At 45.2% G+C, this 17,096-nt stretch overlaps 1 protein-coding gene across 3 annotated transcripts in view; it reads right to left on the bottom strand.

Moving 5' to 3' along the window:
* LOC129702042 (glutamate receptor 3-like) overlaps positions 1-17,096 on the bottom strand; it is a 228,766-nt gene that overhangs the window by 19,783 nt on the left and 191,887 nt on the right. For all 3 annotated transcript variants that reach the window (XR_008724311.1, XM_055643554.1, XM_055643555.1), the window contains exon 11: positions 530-777. Coding sequence is in view for 2 of the 3 variants with exons in the window: in XM_055643554.1 (XP_055499529.1) it covers positions 530-777 (248 nt within the window). In the remaining variant the exon portion in view is untranslated. The remainder of the gene's footprint in view (positions 1-529; positions 778-17,096) is intronic.

The raw sequence follows: 17,096 nt of genomic DNA, 5'->3' as shown, positions 1-17,096 counted from the left end.
AGCGTGAAGGGAGCACAATTGGGGGCGAATTGGCTAATTTTCACGGAAAATGGCGAGACGTTTGAACATCAAGTAAAGTGTTAATATTGGGAGGTGGCGGTGGAGGAGCGCATCGTTCAAGACTATGCGTGTGTGCGGGAAGGGGGGATTGCCTTTAAAGATAAAGAAATATCAACAGGTCATGCAGTCAGACAGTCTTCACAAAAGACATCTTGAACTTTTTACCAGATTAGTTTTAGAAAAAAATAAAAAAGTCTTTAGAGAACTTTAAAATGAAAAAACAGGTACGGACAATCAGAAACAAAACCAAAACCAGACAGCACACTAAACCAAATAAAAGGGATGCAACTTTATAAAAACTATGTTCTTCAAACTATGTTACCAGCCTTACACGATCCTTGTTTTAAAACAGAGGTAGAGAGCAGGTTACCTTACATTCTTGACAGTTCAAACAAAAATAAAAGCAGGAAACATCAGGGTTGGTGGAATACTATAACAACATAGAATATTGTTACACTATTCCACCCACCTTAATGATGCTCCCTTTGGTGTTGCCACTCCATAGCCTTTCGAATCAAGGTTCCCTCCTACTTTCATGGTGTCGCAGGGCTTCCTCTGCTCAATGTATTCGTTCATCGTCGACTCGAGCAAGAAGGCAAACTTCCCTTTTGATTTCCGCACTTTGGCGACGCCGTCCGCTGTCGTTTTGGTGAACACAGAGGGTTCGGCAGACTTCATGTAGGACCACATTTTCTCGTACACCGCTATTTTTGAACGCTGGTGGAAGGGAGAGAGAGAGAGAGAGGGAGAGAGAGAGAGAAACGAAAATGTTAAAATATATATTTGCAGTTCTTTGTTATTGTCACGGGGACTCATGTTGTCGACCTGTAGTTGAGGCCAGTTCAGTGGCTATATTTAAGAAGGAGTTAGATGTGGCCCTTGTGGCTAAAGGGATCAGCGGGTATGGAGAGAAGGCAGGTACAGGATACTGAGTTGCATGATCAGCCATGATCATATTGAATGGCGGTGCATGCTCGAAGGGCCGAATGGCCTACTCCAGCACCTATTTTCTATGTTTCTATGAAATGAATATTCCTGCGAAGACAAAGAATTCTTCCTTTTTGCATGCATGCAATATTACATGATAAACCAGTACTGAGAATTCAATCTTTGGGGGATTCAATCTTTGGTGAGTCCCGTCATTAGACAATAGACAATAGGTGCAGGAGTAGGCCATTCGGCCCTTCGAGTCAGCACCGCCATTCAATGTAATCATGGCTGATCATCCACAATCAGTATCCCGTTCCTGCCTTCTCCCCATATCTCCTGACTCCGCTATCTTTAAGAGTCCGATCTAGCTCTTTCTTGAAAGTATCCAGAGAACAGGCCTCCACCACCATCTGAGGCAGAGAATTCCACAGACTCACAACTCTCTGTGAGAAAAAGTGTTTCCTCGTCTCCGTTCTAAATGGCTTACTCCTTATTCTTAAACTGTGGCCCCTGGACTCCCCCAACATCGTGTTCAAACCCTTAACAATCTTATATGTTTCAATGAGATATCCTCACATCCTTCTAAACTCCAGCGTGTATAAGCTATAAGCCCAGCTGCTCCATTCTCTCAGCAAATGACAGTCCCGCCATCCCGTGAATTAACCTTGCAAACCTACGCTGCACTCCCTCAATAGCAAGAATGTCCTTCCTCAAATTAGGGGATCAAAACTGCACACAATACTCCAGGTGTGGTCTCACTAGGGCTCTGTACAACTGCAGAAGGACCTCTTTGCTTCTATATTCAATTCCTCTTGTTATAAAGGCCAACATGCCATTTGCTTTCTTCACTGCCTGCTGTACCTGCACGTTTACTTTCATAGACTGATGTACAACGAGCCCCAGATCCCGTTGTACTTCCCCTTTTCCCAACTTGACGCCATTTAGATAGTAATCTGCTTTCCTGTTTTTGCTACCAAAGTGGATAACCTCACATTTATCCACATTAAACATCATCTGCAATGCATCTGCCCACTCCCCCTACCTGTCCAAGTCACCCTGCATTCTCATAGCATCCTCTTCACAGTTCACACTGTTTAGTGCAAGATAAAGTCTGAAGAAGAGTATTGACCCCAAACATCGCCTATTTCTTTTCTTCAGAGACGCTGCCTGACGTGCTCAGTTACTCCAGCATCTAAAGTCCAGTTAAGTCTGATCAAATATCGTCCGACGGTCTCCAATGAGGTAGATGATAGCTCCTACCCAACATTCCCTTGCCTTCCCCTTTGCTCTACCTATTGTACTTGAGTTTGACGATTGTATTTATATACAGCATTATCTGATCTGATTTTCCAGCATGCAAAACAAAGTGCAGGTGACAATAACAGCCCTAATCCTAAATATGGTGAAAAACCTTTGTTTGGATACTATCCTGTTAAATCAGATGATATAATACACAAATACAATCAAGCCCAACAAAAGCATAACGGAGAAAAATACCAGAGTGTAGATTATAGGTTTACAGCATTTAGCGTTACAGTTCCAGAGAAAAAGTCCAAAGGCTACAATGAGGTAGGTTGGAAGATTAAGACTAACAAAAAAGGAAGAATTCTTTGTCTTCGCAGGAATATTCATTTCATAGAAACATAGAAAATAGGTGCAGGAGTAGGCCATTCGGCCCTTGGAGCCTGCACCGCCATTCAATATGATCATGGCTGATCATCCAACTCAGTATCCTGTACCTGCCTTCTCTCCATACCCCCTGATCCCTTTAGCCACAAGGGCCATATCTAACTCCCTCATAAACTGCACTCTTCCGGTTTTTTTTAACCCTTATCTTTTTAGTTTATTTTTGTTTGAGTTTAGTTTATTGTCACGTGTACTGAGATACAGGGAAAAGCTTTTCTTGCGTGCTGTCCAAACAGCCAGCGGAAAGACAATACGTGATTACTATCGAGCCATCCCACAGTGTACAGATACATGCTAAAGGGAAAAAACGTGATTAATATTTAGTGCAAGCTAAAGCCAGTAAAGTCCGATCATAGGGAGTCTGAGCTATCTTCAGGCAGTGAATCATGTACCAAGGGCTTCACTTTGTACATCTGACGGATTGTAAAATCATCAGTTGAAGATCATTTTACTGAGAGTAAAATTTGTGGTTCTGCAACCAAGATATAGATGGGCATCATGAACTTCAACCTCGGCTGAGTCATGCTCGTGTCACGCCCAATGACCTGGGTTTGATCTTGACCTCAGGTGCTGTCTGTTTGGAGATTGCATGTTCACTCGGTGACCAGGTGGGTTTTCCCAGGTGCCCTGGTTTCCACCCAAGCCCCAAGAATTTCAGGTTTTTTTAGGATAATTGGCCACTTTACGCCTAGTGAATAGTTGCGTGCTAGAATCGAGTCAACACGGTGAAGGCGGCACGGTGGCACAGCAGTGGAGTTGCTGCCTGACACGCCAGAGTCCCGGGTTCGATCCTGACTACGGGTGCTGTCTGTAAGGAGTTTGTATATTCTCCCTGTGAACTCATGGGTTTTCTCCGGGTGCTCCGGTTTCCTCCCACACTCCAAAGATATTCGGGTTTGCAGGTTAATTGGCTTTGGTAAAATGTGTAGATTGTCCCTAGTGTGTAGGATGGTGTTAGTAAGTATACAGGGTGATCGCTGTTCTGTGTGGACTCGGGTGAGCTAAAGGGCCTGTTTCCACTCTATATCTCTCAAGTCTAAAGGTACAAGGTCTAAAGTGAGAATAATGTGATCATTGTAAATCTTTGTTTTAATTTAGTTTAGTTTGGAGATACAGCGCGGAAACTGGCCCTTCGGCCCACCGAGTCCGTGCCGACCAGCGATCCCCGCACACTAACACTATCCTGCACACACTGGGGACAATTTACAATTTTACCAAACAAGCCAATTAACCTACAAGCGTGTATGTCTTTGGAGTGTGGGAGGAAACCGGATCACCCGGAGAAAACCCACGCAGGTCGTAGAAATTCCGTACAGACAAGCACCCGCAGTCAGGATCGAACCCAGGTGTGACACTGTAAGGCAGCAACTCTACCGCTGCGCCACCGTGCAGCCCCTGGTCCCTGTGCTTGATGGTCGCCATGGATTTGACTGCCTCTTGGGGAGTTCCAGTTCCTGACTGCGCCATCCCTGGAAATGTAGCCCCTTTTGTGAGAAACATGGATTCAAAATCCTCTTCTGTTGTTCAGCCCGAAGTTTTCAAAACAAATTTGATTCCGTGACCTTTGAGCACTGTCAGGAGGAAGAGATCTTCAAACCTCTGGCTCAGCAGGACTTCAACCTGTTGAAAGGCTGTGCTGCAGGTCTGTGCCGGATCCCACTGGGCTTTGTAGAGCAAGGCCGACAGATTCAAGTAAAAGTGGGAAAGAAATAACCTTTAATGCAGCTGAGCCTCAAAGTGTTCAAAATGTAATGCAATACATGATGGGACCTGCTCTTTGCTGAATTGCATCTCAGAAAACTGCTGCAGTCGTAAACTGGAGTAGTTTGTCTATTTGATTTAACTGTTGAACAAGTGCATTGATGAATGACAATAGCAATTTTGCAGGCATGTTGGAAGAAGAAAAAAAGTGAAGTGGGTTTAGATTGCAAGACTAAGCTTGACCAGCTTATTATTCGGAGGGGGAGGAGGAGAATAAAGTTCTGAGTCATCTGGTTTTGGCGAAGGGAGGAAATATCGGAATAAAATGATCATGCATAAACAGTAATCTATCCACAGGCCTGGATAGAGTGGATGTGGAGACGATATTTCCACTAGTGGGAGAATCTAGGACCAGAGGTCGGTCATAGCATCAGGATGAAAGGACGCTCATTTGGGACGGAGTTGGGGAGGAATTTCTTTAGTCAGAGGGTGGTGAATCTGTGAAATTCATTGCCGCATATGGCTGTGGAGGCCAAGTCAGTGCATATTTTTATGGCAGATATAGATAGATTCTTGATGAGTGTGGGCGTTAGGGGTTAATGGGAGAAGGCAGGAGAATGGGGTTAGGAGGGAGAAGGCAGAGAAAGATAGATCAGCCACGATTGAATGGCGGAGTAGACTTGATGGGCCAAATTCTGCTCCTAGAACTTATGAACGGTACAACAAACTCATTGTGCCTTTTAGACTGATTTGGAGTGATTTGACATAAGATTTGAAATTCCTAATACCACTTTATATCTTAATTTATAAACAAATATGCCACTAACAAATTAATTTTCTTTCAAATTTGAAATTTCTATGCTGAAAGTATATATTTTCATTTACTACACAGTAGTGTGGATTTTCCACATGATTGCACATATGCCCTAAAGTTGTCTGATGAAAGATGCTACACAGTTGTACGTGCTTATATTTTAAGCTTTGCACAATTTGATTATATGTTCTCTGATGTTATGCCAACCCAATCCATCAGATCATTGAGGCGTATGTTGCTTTGGCCTGCTCGTGATCTGTCATCATCAACCTTTGCAGACAATAACTAAAGCAATTTTTAAGAAACTGGAATATTATGCACATCGCATGTTGAAATTACTGTAATCTGCCCAGTTGGCAATATATTATGTTTTGTTGAATTAGGCTTTATTTCTTCTGTTCCAACTAATTTTTAGGTTAACATAGAAACATAGAAAATAGGTGCAGGAGTAGGCCATTCGGCCTTTCTAGCCAGCACCGCCATTCAATGTGATCATGGCTGATCATCCAACTCTGTATCCCATACCTCTACATACCCCCTGATCCCTTTAGCTACAAGGGCCACATCTAACTCCCTCTTAAATATAGCCAATGAACTGGCCTCAACTACCTTCTGTGGCAGAGAATTCCAAAGATTCACCACTCTCTGTGTGAAAAATGTTTTTCTCATCTCGGTCATAAAAGATTTTCCCCTTATCCTTAAATCTCGGTCCTAAAAGATTTCCCCCTCATCCTTATGTTCGAGCAATTGTTCAGAGATGTTTATGTTTATAGACAATAGACAATAGGTGCAGGAGTAGGCCATTCGGCCATTCGAGCCAGCACCGCCATTCAATGTGATCACGGCTGATCATCCCCAATCAGTACCCCGTTCCTGCCTTCTCCCCATATCCCCTGACTCCGCTATCTTTAAGAGCCCTATCTAGCTCTCTCTTGAAAGCACCCAGAGATATAATTAGTGTTGGTGTCCGAGCACAAGAGTTTCTTCATCACCTGTCTTTGGAGCACGGGAGGAAACCGGAGCTCCCGGAGAAAGTCCGCACGGTCACAGGGAAAATGTGCAAACACCTTCCAGTGTGCGGATGAGAAGCCTCGCGGGCCGGAGGTGGATGAAGCCTGTGGTCAATGGCTACTGCATCTGAGGAGCCCGCGGTTGGGACCTGGGTCGGCGCCAGGCAGGCGTCTGGAGAGGACCCATCGGCGATAGTGGAGAGGTTAGTGATGGCACTGACCGATAGATGAGGATGGACACGTGGAAGTGGGGATGTCGCTGCCGGGGTAAGTAACAAAGGGGGGGAACAAAGGGGGGACCTGGCGCGGAGGAACTTTGTAAACTTTGTCGGCACCCTTTATATGGCGACTATTTGCATACCTTGGGTATGCAGGCAAAGAGTTTCATTGTGACTTGTCAAATGTGACAATAAAGTATCCATTCAATTCAATTCAACTCCATACAATCTGGACCCATAAGGAGGATCGTACCCAGGGCTCTGACGCTGTAAGTCAGCAACTCTACCATTGTGCCCCTCTGCGATCACTGTTTTAAGTTGGAGATATTCTGAGAACGGGAGGGAATGTCATTGGATTGACTAGAGTTGCAAATTCTAGGCCGCCCATCGCTGTGGGGAAATTTTGCCTGTGCATCCCGGACCCAACATGAAAAAGAACAGCAACTTTTATCATTTTGTTAGCGCCAAAAGACAGCGACACTTGCGCACTGCCAAGGTGAGGCCTGCTAGATGATCTTACCGGGTTTACGCAAAACAAAGCATTTCACTGTACTTCGGTATGTGTGACAAAAAGGTATAATCGAATCATGGAATCCTTGAAGTTTTCCAAATCATTTCTCAATGTATTGTGTTGAAAAATCACACAATTTTCTATATGTGCTGCACGACACAAACTCAAAAGTATTTTTCCTTTTTGAATCATAAATTAATAATTTGCAGTCAGCTGGTTCTCGATACAATTAGGCCACTTATTGGGAAACGTAGTAAAAAAGTTTAATTGTAAGGCGATAACATTTTGTCTTATAGTTTGTCTCTGTGGTTTTAAATTGCATGAGAGGTCTGTGGCTGTGCTTGGTTGAAAGCATTTAGCTAAAAAAACGAAAGGAAATGTACTGGGGTTGGCCAAGGTCATTGCATCAAGAGACAATGACGTAACTGTATAGGCAGAACTTGCTCATGAAATCTCGACTTATGTTGACGAAATACTTCCTAAGGGCCTGTCCCACTTAGGTGATTTTTTTTGGCGACTGTGATAGTGTCGAGACAAGCTACAACAACCTACCACCGAGTCGAAGTCAAGCTACGGCAAGCTACCGACAACCGGCGACCCATTCGGACGTCCCACCTACGACCACACCTACGACAACCTACGACAACCGAAGTCAACCTACGTCCACCCACGACAAGCTACGACCCTGTCGGCGACAACTGACGACAATTCAGTCACTGGTACCAATCGCCGGTCGATGTAGGAAGTCGCTAATGGAATTCACCCAAGTCAGCACCAGCGACCACGTACGTTAACCCGGCGACAACCTACGACAGCACCTACATCAGGAGAAGTCAAACTACACTCGTTGGCGTCCACCCACTGATGCCGTAGGTCGCCGAACATTTTTGAACTTTAAAAATCCAGCGGCAACCAGAAAGACGCTACGACTCTGGGCGACTGAGGAGACGACTCACGACCGTACAGGCAACACCCCGGCAACCATGTGGCGACAAGCTAGTCGCCTGTAGTCGCCTAAAAAAATAGCCTAACTGGGACAGGCCCTTAAGTCATCATATAAAGAGTATGCAATATTTTCAGAGATACTGCCCTTTATGTCCTACCCTGAATCTACCTCTATGACATCAAGGTTTCTGCTGAGAATAAAAAGATTCATTACTTTACTTACAGAAGTTTAGTGTAGTTTCGAGATACAGCGCAGAAACAGGCCCTTCAGCCCACCGAGTCCACGCCGACCAGCGACCCCCACACATTAGCAGTATGGGACAATTTACGCTTTTACCCAGCCAATTAACCTACGATCCTGTGCATCTCTGGAGTGTGGAAGGAAACTGGAGCACCCGGAGAAAACCCACACAAACTCCGTACAGATAAGCACCTGAAGTCAGGATCGAACCCGGGTCTCCGGCGCTGTAAGGCAGCAACTCTACCACTGCGCCACCGTGCCGCCCTCGCCTGCTATTTTGTCTAAAATTCTTCCCTCAACGAAAAGTAGCAAAAGCACTGCAGTGGAATGAGGTTGTTGTTGCATGTTGTGACACAAGTGCAGTTCATTTCAAAGCAATAGACTGGATGTGCGGTGCAAGAGACATTACTGTGATTACACAACCGTCAAGGGCCTGTCCCACCAGCATGCGATTGCATGCGTCTAGTGCGACCAAACGTGGTGGTTTGAGGCGTACGGCCTCGCGGGGCCGGCCCCACTTCCAATCGCGGAGCCGTCTGGAGTTGTGTGGGGCTGGTCACGACATCATACTCACCAATCAGCTGGCCAGGAGGCGGGCCGACTGAATTTGGACGTTGCACGGCGTCAGGCGGTTACGTCATCACGCAATGGCACGCCGGGCGGTGATGTCATCGTGCAACGCCACGAGCTAGGCGTACGCCGTCCAGACGCTGCGTACGGCCTCAATGCGGATGCGGGCCGACAGGCTGTACGGCTCAAACGACCACGTTAGGCCGCGCTTGCCGCATGCAGTCGCATGCTGGTGGGACAGGCCCTTTAGGATATTACACTGATGTGGCATCTCTACAATAGGGTAACTGATGCATAATCCAATATATTTACTTGGGAATGTGAGATTGACATGAATTCACTATGGTATACATTTTGCCTTAATGAACAAATTCAATTTTTAATCATACGTGAATTGAGTTTGAATAACAGTTCATTTAATTTAGGGTTACAATGTGGAAAGGGACTCTTTGGCCCACTGAGTCCGTCCGACCTGTGATCCCCATACACTAGTTCTATCCTACACATAAGGGACAATTTACAATTTTACTGAAGCCAATTAACCGACAAACCTGTGCGTCTTTGGAAAGTGGGAGGAAAGCAGAGCACCCGGAGAAAACCCACAAGGTCCCATGGAGAACTGGCAGACAGTGCCTGTACGCTGGATTGAACCCGGGTCTCTGGCGCTGTCAAAGGCAGCAACTCTACCGCTGAACATTAAACACAGCACAGTGTAGGCACCAATCTGCACACTACTTGAACAGTCTTATATATAGTGCAAAACACAAAGTGCTGGAGGAATCCAGCAGGTCAGGCAGCATCTGTGGAGGGAATGGACAGAAGGCATTTTGGGTTGGGACCTTTCCTCGGATGCTGTCTGTCCCGCTGAGTTCCTCCAGCACTTTGTGTTTTGCTCAAGATTTCAGCATCTGCAGATTCTTGAGTCTCCTCTTAGAAATGGTGTGGTGATCTTGAGTACGTGGTATTTCCATGAGGTGAGGGTTGTGGAGAAAATAGACCGGAACTTTCAAAAACGTACTGCCAAATGGATAGGAGATGTTTAGAGGGATATGGGCCAAATGCAGGCAATTGGGAATAGTTCAGATGGGGGGAAACTTGGTTGGCAAGGATGGATTATGCTGAACTGTGTGAATGTATGACTCTGTGAAGTGAATCCTGAAATGGAGGAGGAAGCATTTGAATTACTAATTCTTGTCACTATTGGAATAAGTGTTCAGTGGCACAGCGGTAGAGTTGCTGCCTTACAGCGCTAGAGACCCGGATTCGATCCTGACTACAGGTGCTGTCTGTACGGAGTTTGCACGTTCTCCCTGTGTCCACGCGGGTTTCCTCCGGGTGCTCCGGTTTCCTCCCACACTCCAAAGACGTGCAGGTTTGTCAGTGAATTGGCATCTGTAAATTGTGTAGGATAGTGCTAGTGTACAGGGTGATCGCTGGCCGGCATGGACCTGGTGGGCTGAAGGGCCTGTTTCCACTCTGTATCTCCAAAGTCTAATGTCTGAAGAATTCTACGATTTGAAGCTGAGGCATTCACTACAAGAACTCAAAAGTATTTTTCCTTGTTGAACCATAAATTAATAATTTTCAGTCAGCTGGTTCTCGAAACAATTAGGTTTCCAATTGGGAAACATAATTAAAAAATGTAAATGTATTGGGATAACATTTGTAATTCTTTATTTTTGTGCTAATATTATTCAATGAATCTAGACTGCCTCCCACGTCAAATGCGACTGAGATCGATATTGAAAGATTAGGGCTCTGAAGGTCTTAGCTAATAATGTAACTCTCTCTATTTCTTTCATCCCCTGCAATCTCGCTTTATAGCTTTATGATTGGATTATATTCTTATATTTTATCTGGCCATCCGTTTCAAAAACAATTTTGAACAGTACAATGTAATGGTTTAATGAGGGCGTTCTGCTAATTTGTTATATCGGAAGTAGTCTCAACAGATCAAAATCAGTTCATCAGTGAAGCTGCGATGAACTAAAGGTACATCCTTACTTTTGTTCAGGCTGCGAAATTCAATGACCCATATCTGGGCGAAAGGTCTGAAGAAGGCATTCAATCATTAGGGTTTAGCAGGATAAAGCTCACCAAATAATGGACCATCATATGATTTTTAATGCAAATTGAGCCTTGTTCTGCTCCGGCTTGATGGATTTAAGAGAGAGTTAGATAGAGCTTTAGGGGCTAGTGGAATCAAGGGATATGGGGAGAAGGCAGGCACGGGTTATTGATAGGGGACGATCAGCCATGATCACAATGAATGGCAGTGCTGGCTCGAAGGGCCGAAGGGCCGAATGGCCTCCTCCTGCACCTATTTTCTATGTTTCTATGAGTGACCTGGAAACAAATGTAGAATATTTTGGCTGCAATTTCTTATTAACCTGTCAAAGTCACAAGCTCAGTCCTGTTCTGGACAAGCAGGAACTTGACGGGAATAATCGAATAATTCCACCAGACTGGACATTTTCCGTATTGCATCAACTGCAGTGCCTCTATATGCCGAAGCAATACATCAGCACTACAGTTTAAACCAATTTTTTCATTAAGCATTTTTGGCCTTCAGAATGTCTCTCCAGAATTTCACAAAGGGATCAGCAAAATTGATTTTCTTTGAATTATTTTGATACAATGGGATTAAATAATTGCATTAAATCTTTCTAAAATGATGTTACACTGGCGGGTAGGATACTTTCAAGGTGGAATTCCAACAGCGGCCCATTATAGCTGGAGAAACTGGAATCATTTGCACTGTTCACTGTAGCTCCCGGGACCTATAAAAAATGTAAGTCTCATTGCTTCAAAGACCCAGAGCTTAGCTCCTTTGTATTCTGTTCGCAGCAGGGATGCAGGATGAGTACCACTGATGGGAAATTATTGAGATGAAGCAAAGCAATCAACCACAAGGCCATAATGTTCCTTTACCCTCAATCGCTCATAACTGAAAATAACAACAATTCAGATATTCACTCTGGTTTTACATGAATTTGAAAGCTTATTATCTGCAGACACAGTGGTGCAGCTGGTAGATCTCTAACTACCTGGGTTCAATTCCAAATTGTGTTGTTGTGTGGAGTTTGTGTGTTTTCTCGCTGTGACTGTGTGGGATCCCCCCCGGGTGCTCCAGTTTCCAGCCGGAATCCCAAAGACGCCAAGGTAGGCCGGCTAATTGGTTACTGTAAATCGCCCCGAGCATGCGGGCAGGTTGTAGACTTTGTGGGGAGATGGTGAGAATGGCGAGTGGGGACACGGAATTCTTCATTTACGCTGGAGCTATAACTGGAGGTGAACATTGCCAAATCATGGTTAATCCTCACCACTTCAGCTTACTTTGCTGCAGTGACACAGCGCGGAAACAGGCCCGTCGGCCCGTGAGTCCGCGCCGACCAGCGATCACCCCGTGCACTAGCGCTATCCTACACACGCGGGACAATTTACAATTCGCCTACAAACCTCTACGTCTTTGGAGTGTGGGAGGAAACCGGAGATCCTGGAGAAAACCCACGCAGGTCACGGGGAGAACGTACAAATTCCGTACAGACAGAACTCGTTGTCAGATTCGAACCATAGGTCTCTGGCAATGTAAGGCAGCAACTATACCACAATGCCGCCCATATCACTTGTAATATGAACATAGAGGAGTACAGCACAGTGGACAGGCCCGTCAGTCTACAGTATCTGTGCCAAACATAATATAGAAACATAGAAAATAGGTGCAGGAGTAGGCCATTCGGCCCTTCGAGCCTGCACCGCCATTCAACATGATCATGGCTGATCATCCAACTCAGTATCCTGTACCTGCCTTCTCTCCATACCCCCTGATCCCTTTAGCCACAAGAGTCACATCTAACTCCCTCTTACATATAGCCAATGAACTGGCCTAAACTACTTTCTGTGGCAGAGAATTCCACAGATTCACCACTCTCTGTGTGAAAATAAAATCTAATCTCGATCCTAAAAGACTTCCCCCTTATCCTTGTACTGTGACCCCTTGTTCTGGACTTCCCCAACATCGGGAACAATCTTCCTGCATCTAGCCTGTCCAACCCCTTAAGAATTTTGTAAGTTTCTATAAGATCCCCCCTCAATCTTCTAAATTCCAGCGAGTACAAGCCGAGTCTATCCAGTCTTTCTTCATATGAAAGTCCTGCCATCCCAGGAATCAGTCTGGTGAACCTTCTCTGTATCTCTCAATGGCAAGAATGTCTTTCCTCAGATTAGGAGACCAAAACTGTACACAATACTCCAGGTGTGGTCTCACCAAGGCCCTGTACAACTGCAGTGGAACCTCCCTGCTCCTATACTCAAATCCTTTTGCTATGAATGCTAACATACCATTCGCTTTCTTCACTGCCTGCTGCACCTGCATTCAATGACTGGTGTACCAAGATAATCTCTGCCAGCACATGATCCATATCCTTCCATTCCCTGCATATCCTCTTGCCTATCTAAAAATCTCTTAAACACCACACACAGCTGCCCCCACCACTATCACTGATTCTTGCCTAAATATATTTGAAATATCAATAGCTTCCATTTCAAATGCTCCTCTAACAGCAAAATATATTTCAAGAAGTCTCCTAGTTGTGTTTAAAAAACCAAAATTGGCATTGAATCATGCAAGGAGATTTTAGGACAGATGACCAAAAGACTGTCTTCGGAGAGAGGAGGATTTATTTAGTCGGAGGGAAGGCCTCCAACAGCTCCTCTGACCAAAGGACTGGTTAGGGAAGTAATTGAATGCCTTAAAGTACAGACACTAAAATATCTGAAAAACTCTGAGCTCGTCAGGCTGAATCTTCGCAGGAAGAAACAGAGTTAGTGTTTCAGGTGATCGATCTTTCAACAGAATGTTTATGGAGAAGAGTGAAACTAGATGAACACTTCCAACCCAGCTGGTTGACAGTGGAGAGGTATTGGATGGCATGACATGAACAATGGCCAGAGTCGATGTGGTGATTTCTTCTTCCGAAGGAACTATTTGCTGGCAAATATGACAACTGCTACTGGATAACTTAAACAAAGCCGGTTAGTTTATTTCAGTTTAGTTAAGAGATACAGCATGGAAAAAGGGCCTTTGGCCCCACCGAGTCCACACCGACCAGCGATCACTACACGCTAACTCTATCTTACACACACTGGGGACAATTTACATTTATACCCAGCCAATTAACCTACAAATCTGTACGTCTTTGGAGTGTGGGAGGAAACCGAAGATTTCAGAGACAACCCACGGAGGTCACAGGGAGAAAGTACAAACTCCGTACAGACAGCACCCCCAGTCAGGATCGAACCTGGGTCCCTGGCGCCGTAAAACAGTAGCTCTCCCGCTATGCCGCCACTCTGCACCGCTTTTATACTTCTGATTTCCAAAATTAAAGGAGGCAATCAAATCTCTTGCTTTTTTGTTAAAGAGCACAAGCCCTGATACATCTTGAACACAGAGAGTGGTGGATGCCTGGAATGCACTGCCAGGGGTTGTGGGGGTGGGGGTGGGATCAGATACTATAGTGGCGTTTAAAAGGCATTTTATGAGAGGCACATGGATACGCAAGGATTGGAGGAATGGCCAAATGGGAAGCCAGATACTAAACTACCTAGGAAAGACACAAAATGTTAGGCTAACTCGATGGGTCAGGCAGCATCCCTGTACAACCCTGTTCACCCCTGGCAACTTTAATAGCACATAACAATGTTATTTCACTTATTTATGAACAACTAATGATGAACAGATACCGGTATACCAGAACCAAACACAGTCAGTCAATGAGAAAAAATATGTATAAATCCCAAATCAACAAATTTACCCCCTGGGTAGGTGAAATTTACCCCAGGTTGGGAGCCCTTGCTGTAGAAAATGGGGCTGGGTGACATTTCGGGCCAGGTTCCTTGCTCATCATTTTCAATGTGATGACACATCCCATGTAAGGTCTTCTCCTCTCCCGGCCACAGGCAAATGAGCCACAGCCAAATCCAATTAAGGGCTATAGGACCAATTAACCCGATCCTCCAGACCCCTTAAAAACCCTAGAGACTAGAGGTGAAGGAGGAGAGGATGTTGTGGGGATAAGTCGAGACTGTTGGTCTTGAGAAATAAAACCCATTGGGTGAGTTCATGTTACTGTACATACCAGTGTATTCTGCATTGATCCAATGTCAAGTTATATGATACAATAGAATTTTATTTATGCCAGGAGGGAAATTGATCTGCCAACAGTCATCAAACACAAGGTACATGAAATTGAAGCGATGAGTGGAAAGGATTGGGGATATCAGATTCAGATTCAGATTCAATTTTAATTGTCATTGTCAGTGTACAGTACAGAGACAACGAAATGCATTTAGCATCTCCCTGGAAGAGCGACATAGCAAATGATTTGAATAAATAATAATAAGTGTCCGCGGGGGGGGGGTTGAATGGCAGTCACTGAGGTATGTTGTTGAGTAGAGTGACAGCCGCCGGGAAGAAGCTGTTCCTCGACCTGCTGGTTCGGCAACAGAGAGACCTGTAGCGCCTCCCGGATGGTAGGAGGGTAAACAGTCCATGGTTGGGGTGAGAGCAGTCCTTGGCGATGCTGAGCGCCCTCCGCAGACAGCGCTTGCTTTGGACAGACAGACAGGGGAGCGAGGATTGGGGAGGGGGCGATGGAGGTGGAGGGGGAGGGTCAGTCTACCTCATGACAGAAGGGGGAGGAGTTGTACAGTTTGATAGCCAGAGGGAAGAAGGATCACCTGTGGCGTTCCGTCCTGTATCTTGGTGGAACTGAATCTGAATCTGATATCCCCAATCCTTTCCACTCATCGCTTCAATTTCATGTACCTTGTGTTTGCTGGAGGTGCTCCTCAGGTTGACCAGTGTGTCATGGAGGGGGTGAGCTGCATTGTCCACGATGCTCCGCAGTTTGAGGAGCATCCTCCCCTCCAAGACCACCTCCCATGAACCCAACTCCACCACCAGGATGAAGCCAGCCTTCCTGATGAGTTTGTTAATCCTGGTGGTGTCCGCAGAAGGTGTGACTGATGCCACGCCTTCTTCAGACTGACCCAAAATGTCACCTCTCAATCACTGAAGAAGAGTCCCAACCCAAAAATGTCACCTACGCATTTTTTCACCGGAGATGCTGTCCGACCTCCAGCAATTTGTGTCTATCTTTAGTTCCATTTCTTTACTTGCTTCTCATCCAGATACAGTAGCAAGGCAAACCTATCCCAATACAGCACCATATTCCTTAATGAGATGTTAACTTAAGACGTGTTAATTAAATTTGCCTCTCCCTGTACTGCAGCATAGCAGTCGACACATTATGTTACAGTCTGGGTTAAATAGGTACTTGTCAGCACTTGATGTTGAGACTGAGGCCCCTGGTATGCTTGCACGTGGTGCATTTACAAACAAAGCTACAGAGGAGCCAGAGATACTGAATTGTTTTGGCATTGTGACTGCACACGTTTTTTTTTTAAAAAGCTCAATTTTGTTTGCAGATGTCACACAAAAACCGATAATCTTAAATCGGAGATAGCTTCAATTACTTTGTTGCTTTCAGGCCAACAGCAAAAGTGATTTCCGTTGCACTTGGGGTGTGAATGTTGCTACCATTGCGGCACTTATCTTTCATCTTCAATAAGGGAAAAAAAAACTCTGTTATGTTGTGGAGTTGGAGTTACATTCAGACCAGAAATGTATTGTGTGACAGGTTCACTTTCCTGTGCATTAGCATGAAATTTACCAATAGAACATAGCATTTATTTCAGGAGGACTAGAATACAAAAACCAATGTAATGCTGAGGCTCAATGCAGCGCTGGTCAGGCCACATTTGGAGCATTGTGAACAATTTTGGGCCCCATGTTCGGGGAAAGATGTACTGGAGCTGGAGAGGGTTCACAGGAGGTTTACGAAAATGATCCCAGGAATGAGTGGGTTAGAATATGATGAGCGTTTGATGGCACTGGGCCTGTACTGGCTGCAGTTTGGAAGGATGAGGGGAAAACCTTATTGAAACGTACAGAATAGTGAAAGGCTTGAATAGAGTGGATGTGGAGAGGATGTTTCCACTAGTGGGAGAGTCCAGGACCAGAGGCCATCACCTCAGAATTAAAGGACGTTGCTTTAGGAAGGAGTTGAAGAGGGTGGTGAATCTGTGGAATTGCATTGCCACAGAAGGCTATGGAGGCCAAGGAGGATATTTTTTAAGGCGGAGATGGATAGATTCTAGATTAGTGCAGGTGTCAGAGGTTATGGGACGAAGGCAGGAAATGGGGTTAGGAGGGAAAGATAGATCAGCCATGATTGAATGGCGGAGTAGACTTGATGGGCCGAATGGTCTAATTCTACCCCTTTCACTTATGACCATGAACTTATGGACAGGCACATGACTATCTCACCGGCAATGATGGGATGTGAAG

This window comes from Leucoraja erinacea, chromosome 12, assembly GCF_028641065.1.
Source record: "Leucoraja erinacea ecotype New England chromosome 12, Leri_hhj_1, whole genome shotgun sequence".
Taxonomy (NCBI): Eukaryota; Metazoa; Chordata; class Chondrichthyes; order Rajiformes; family Rajidae; genus Leucoraja; species Leucoraja erinaceus.
Note: the sequence above shows the minus strand (reverse complement) of the source record. Positions and strands in the feature narration are given on the sequence as shown.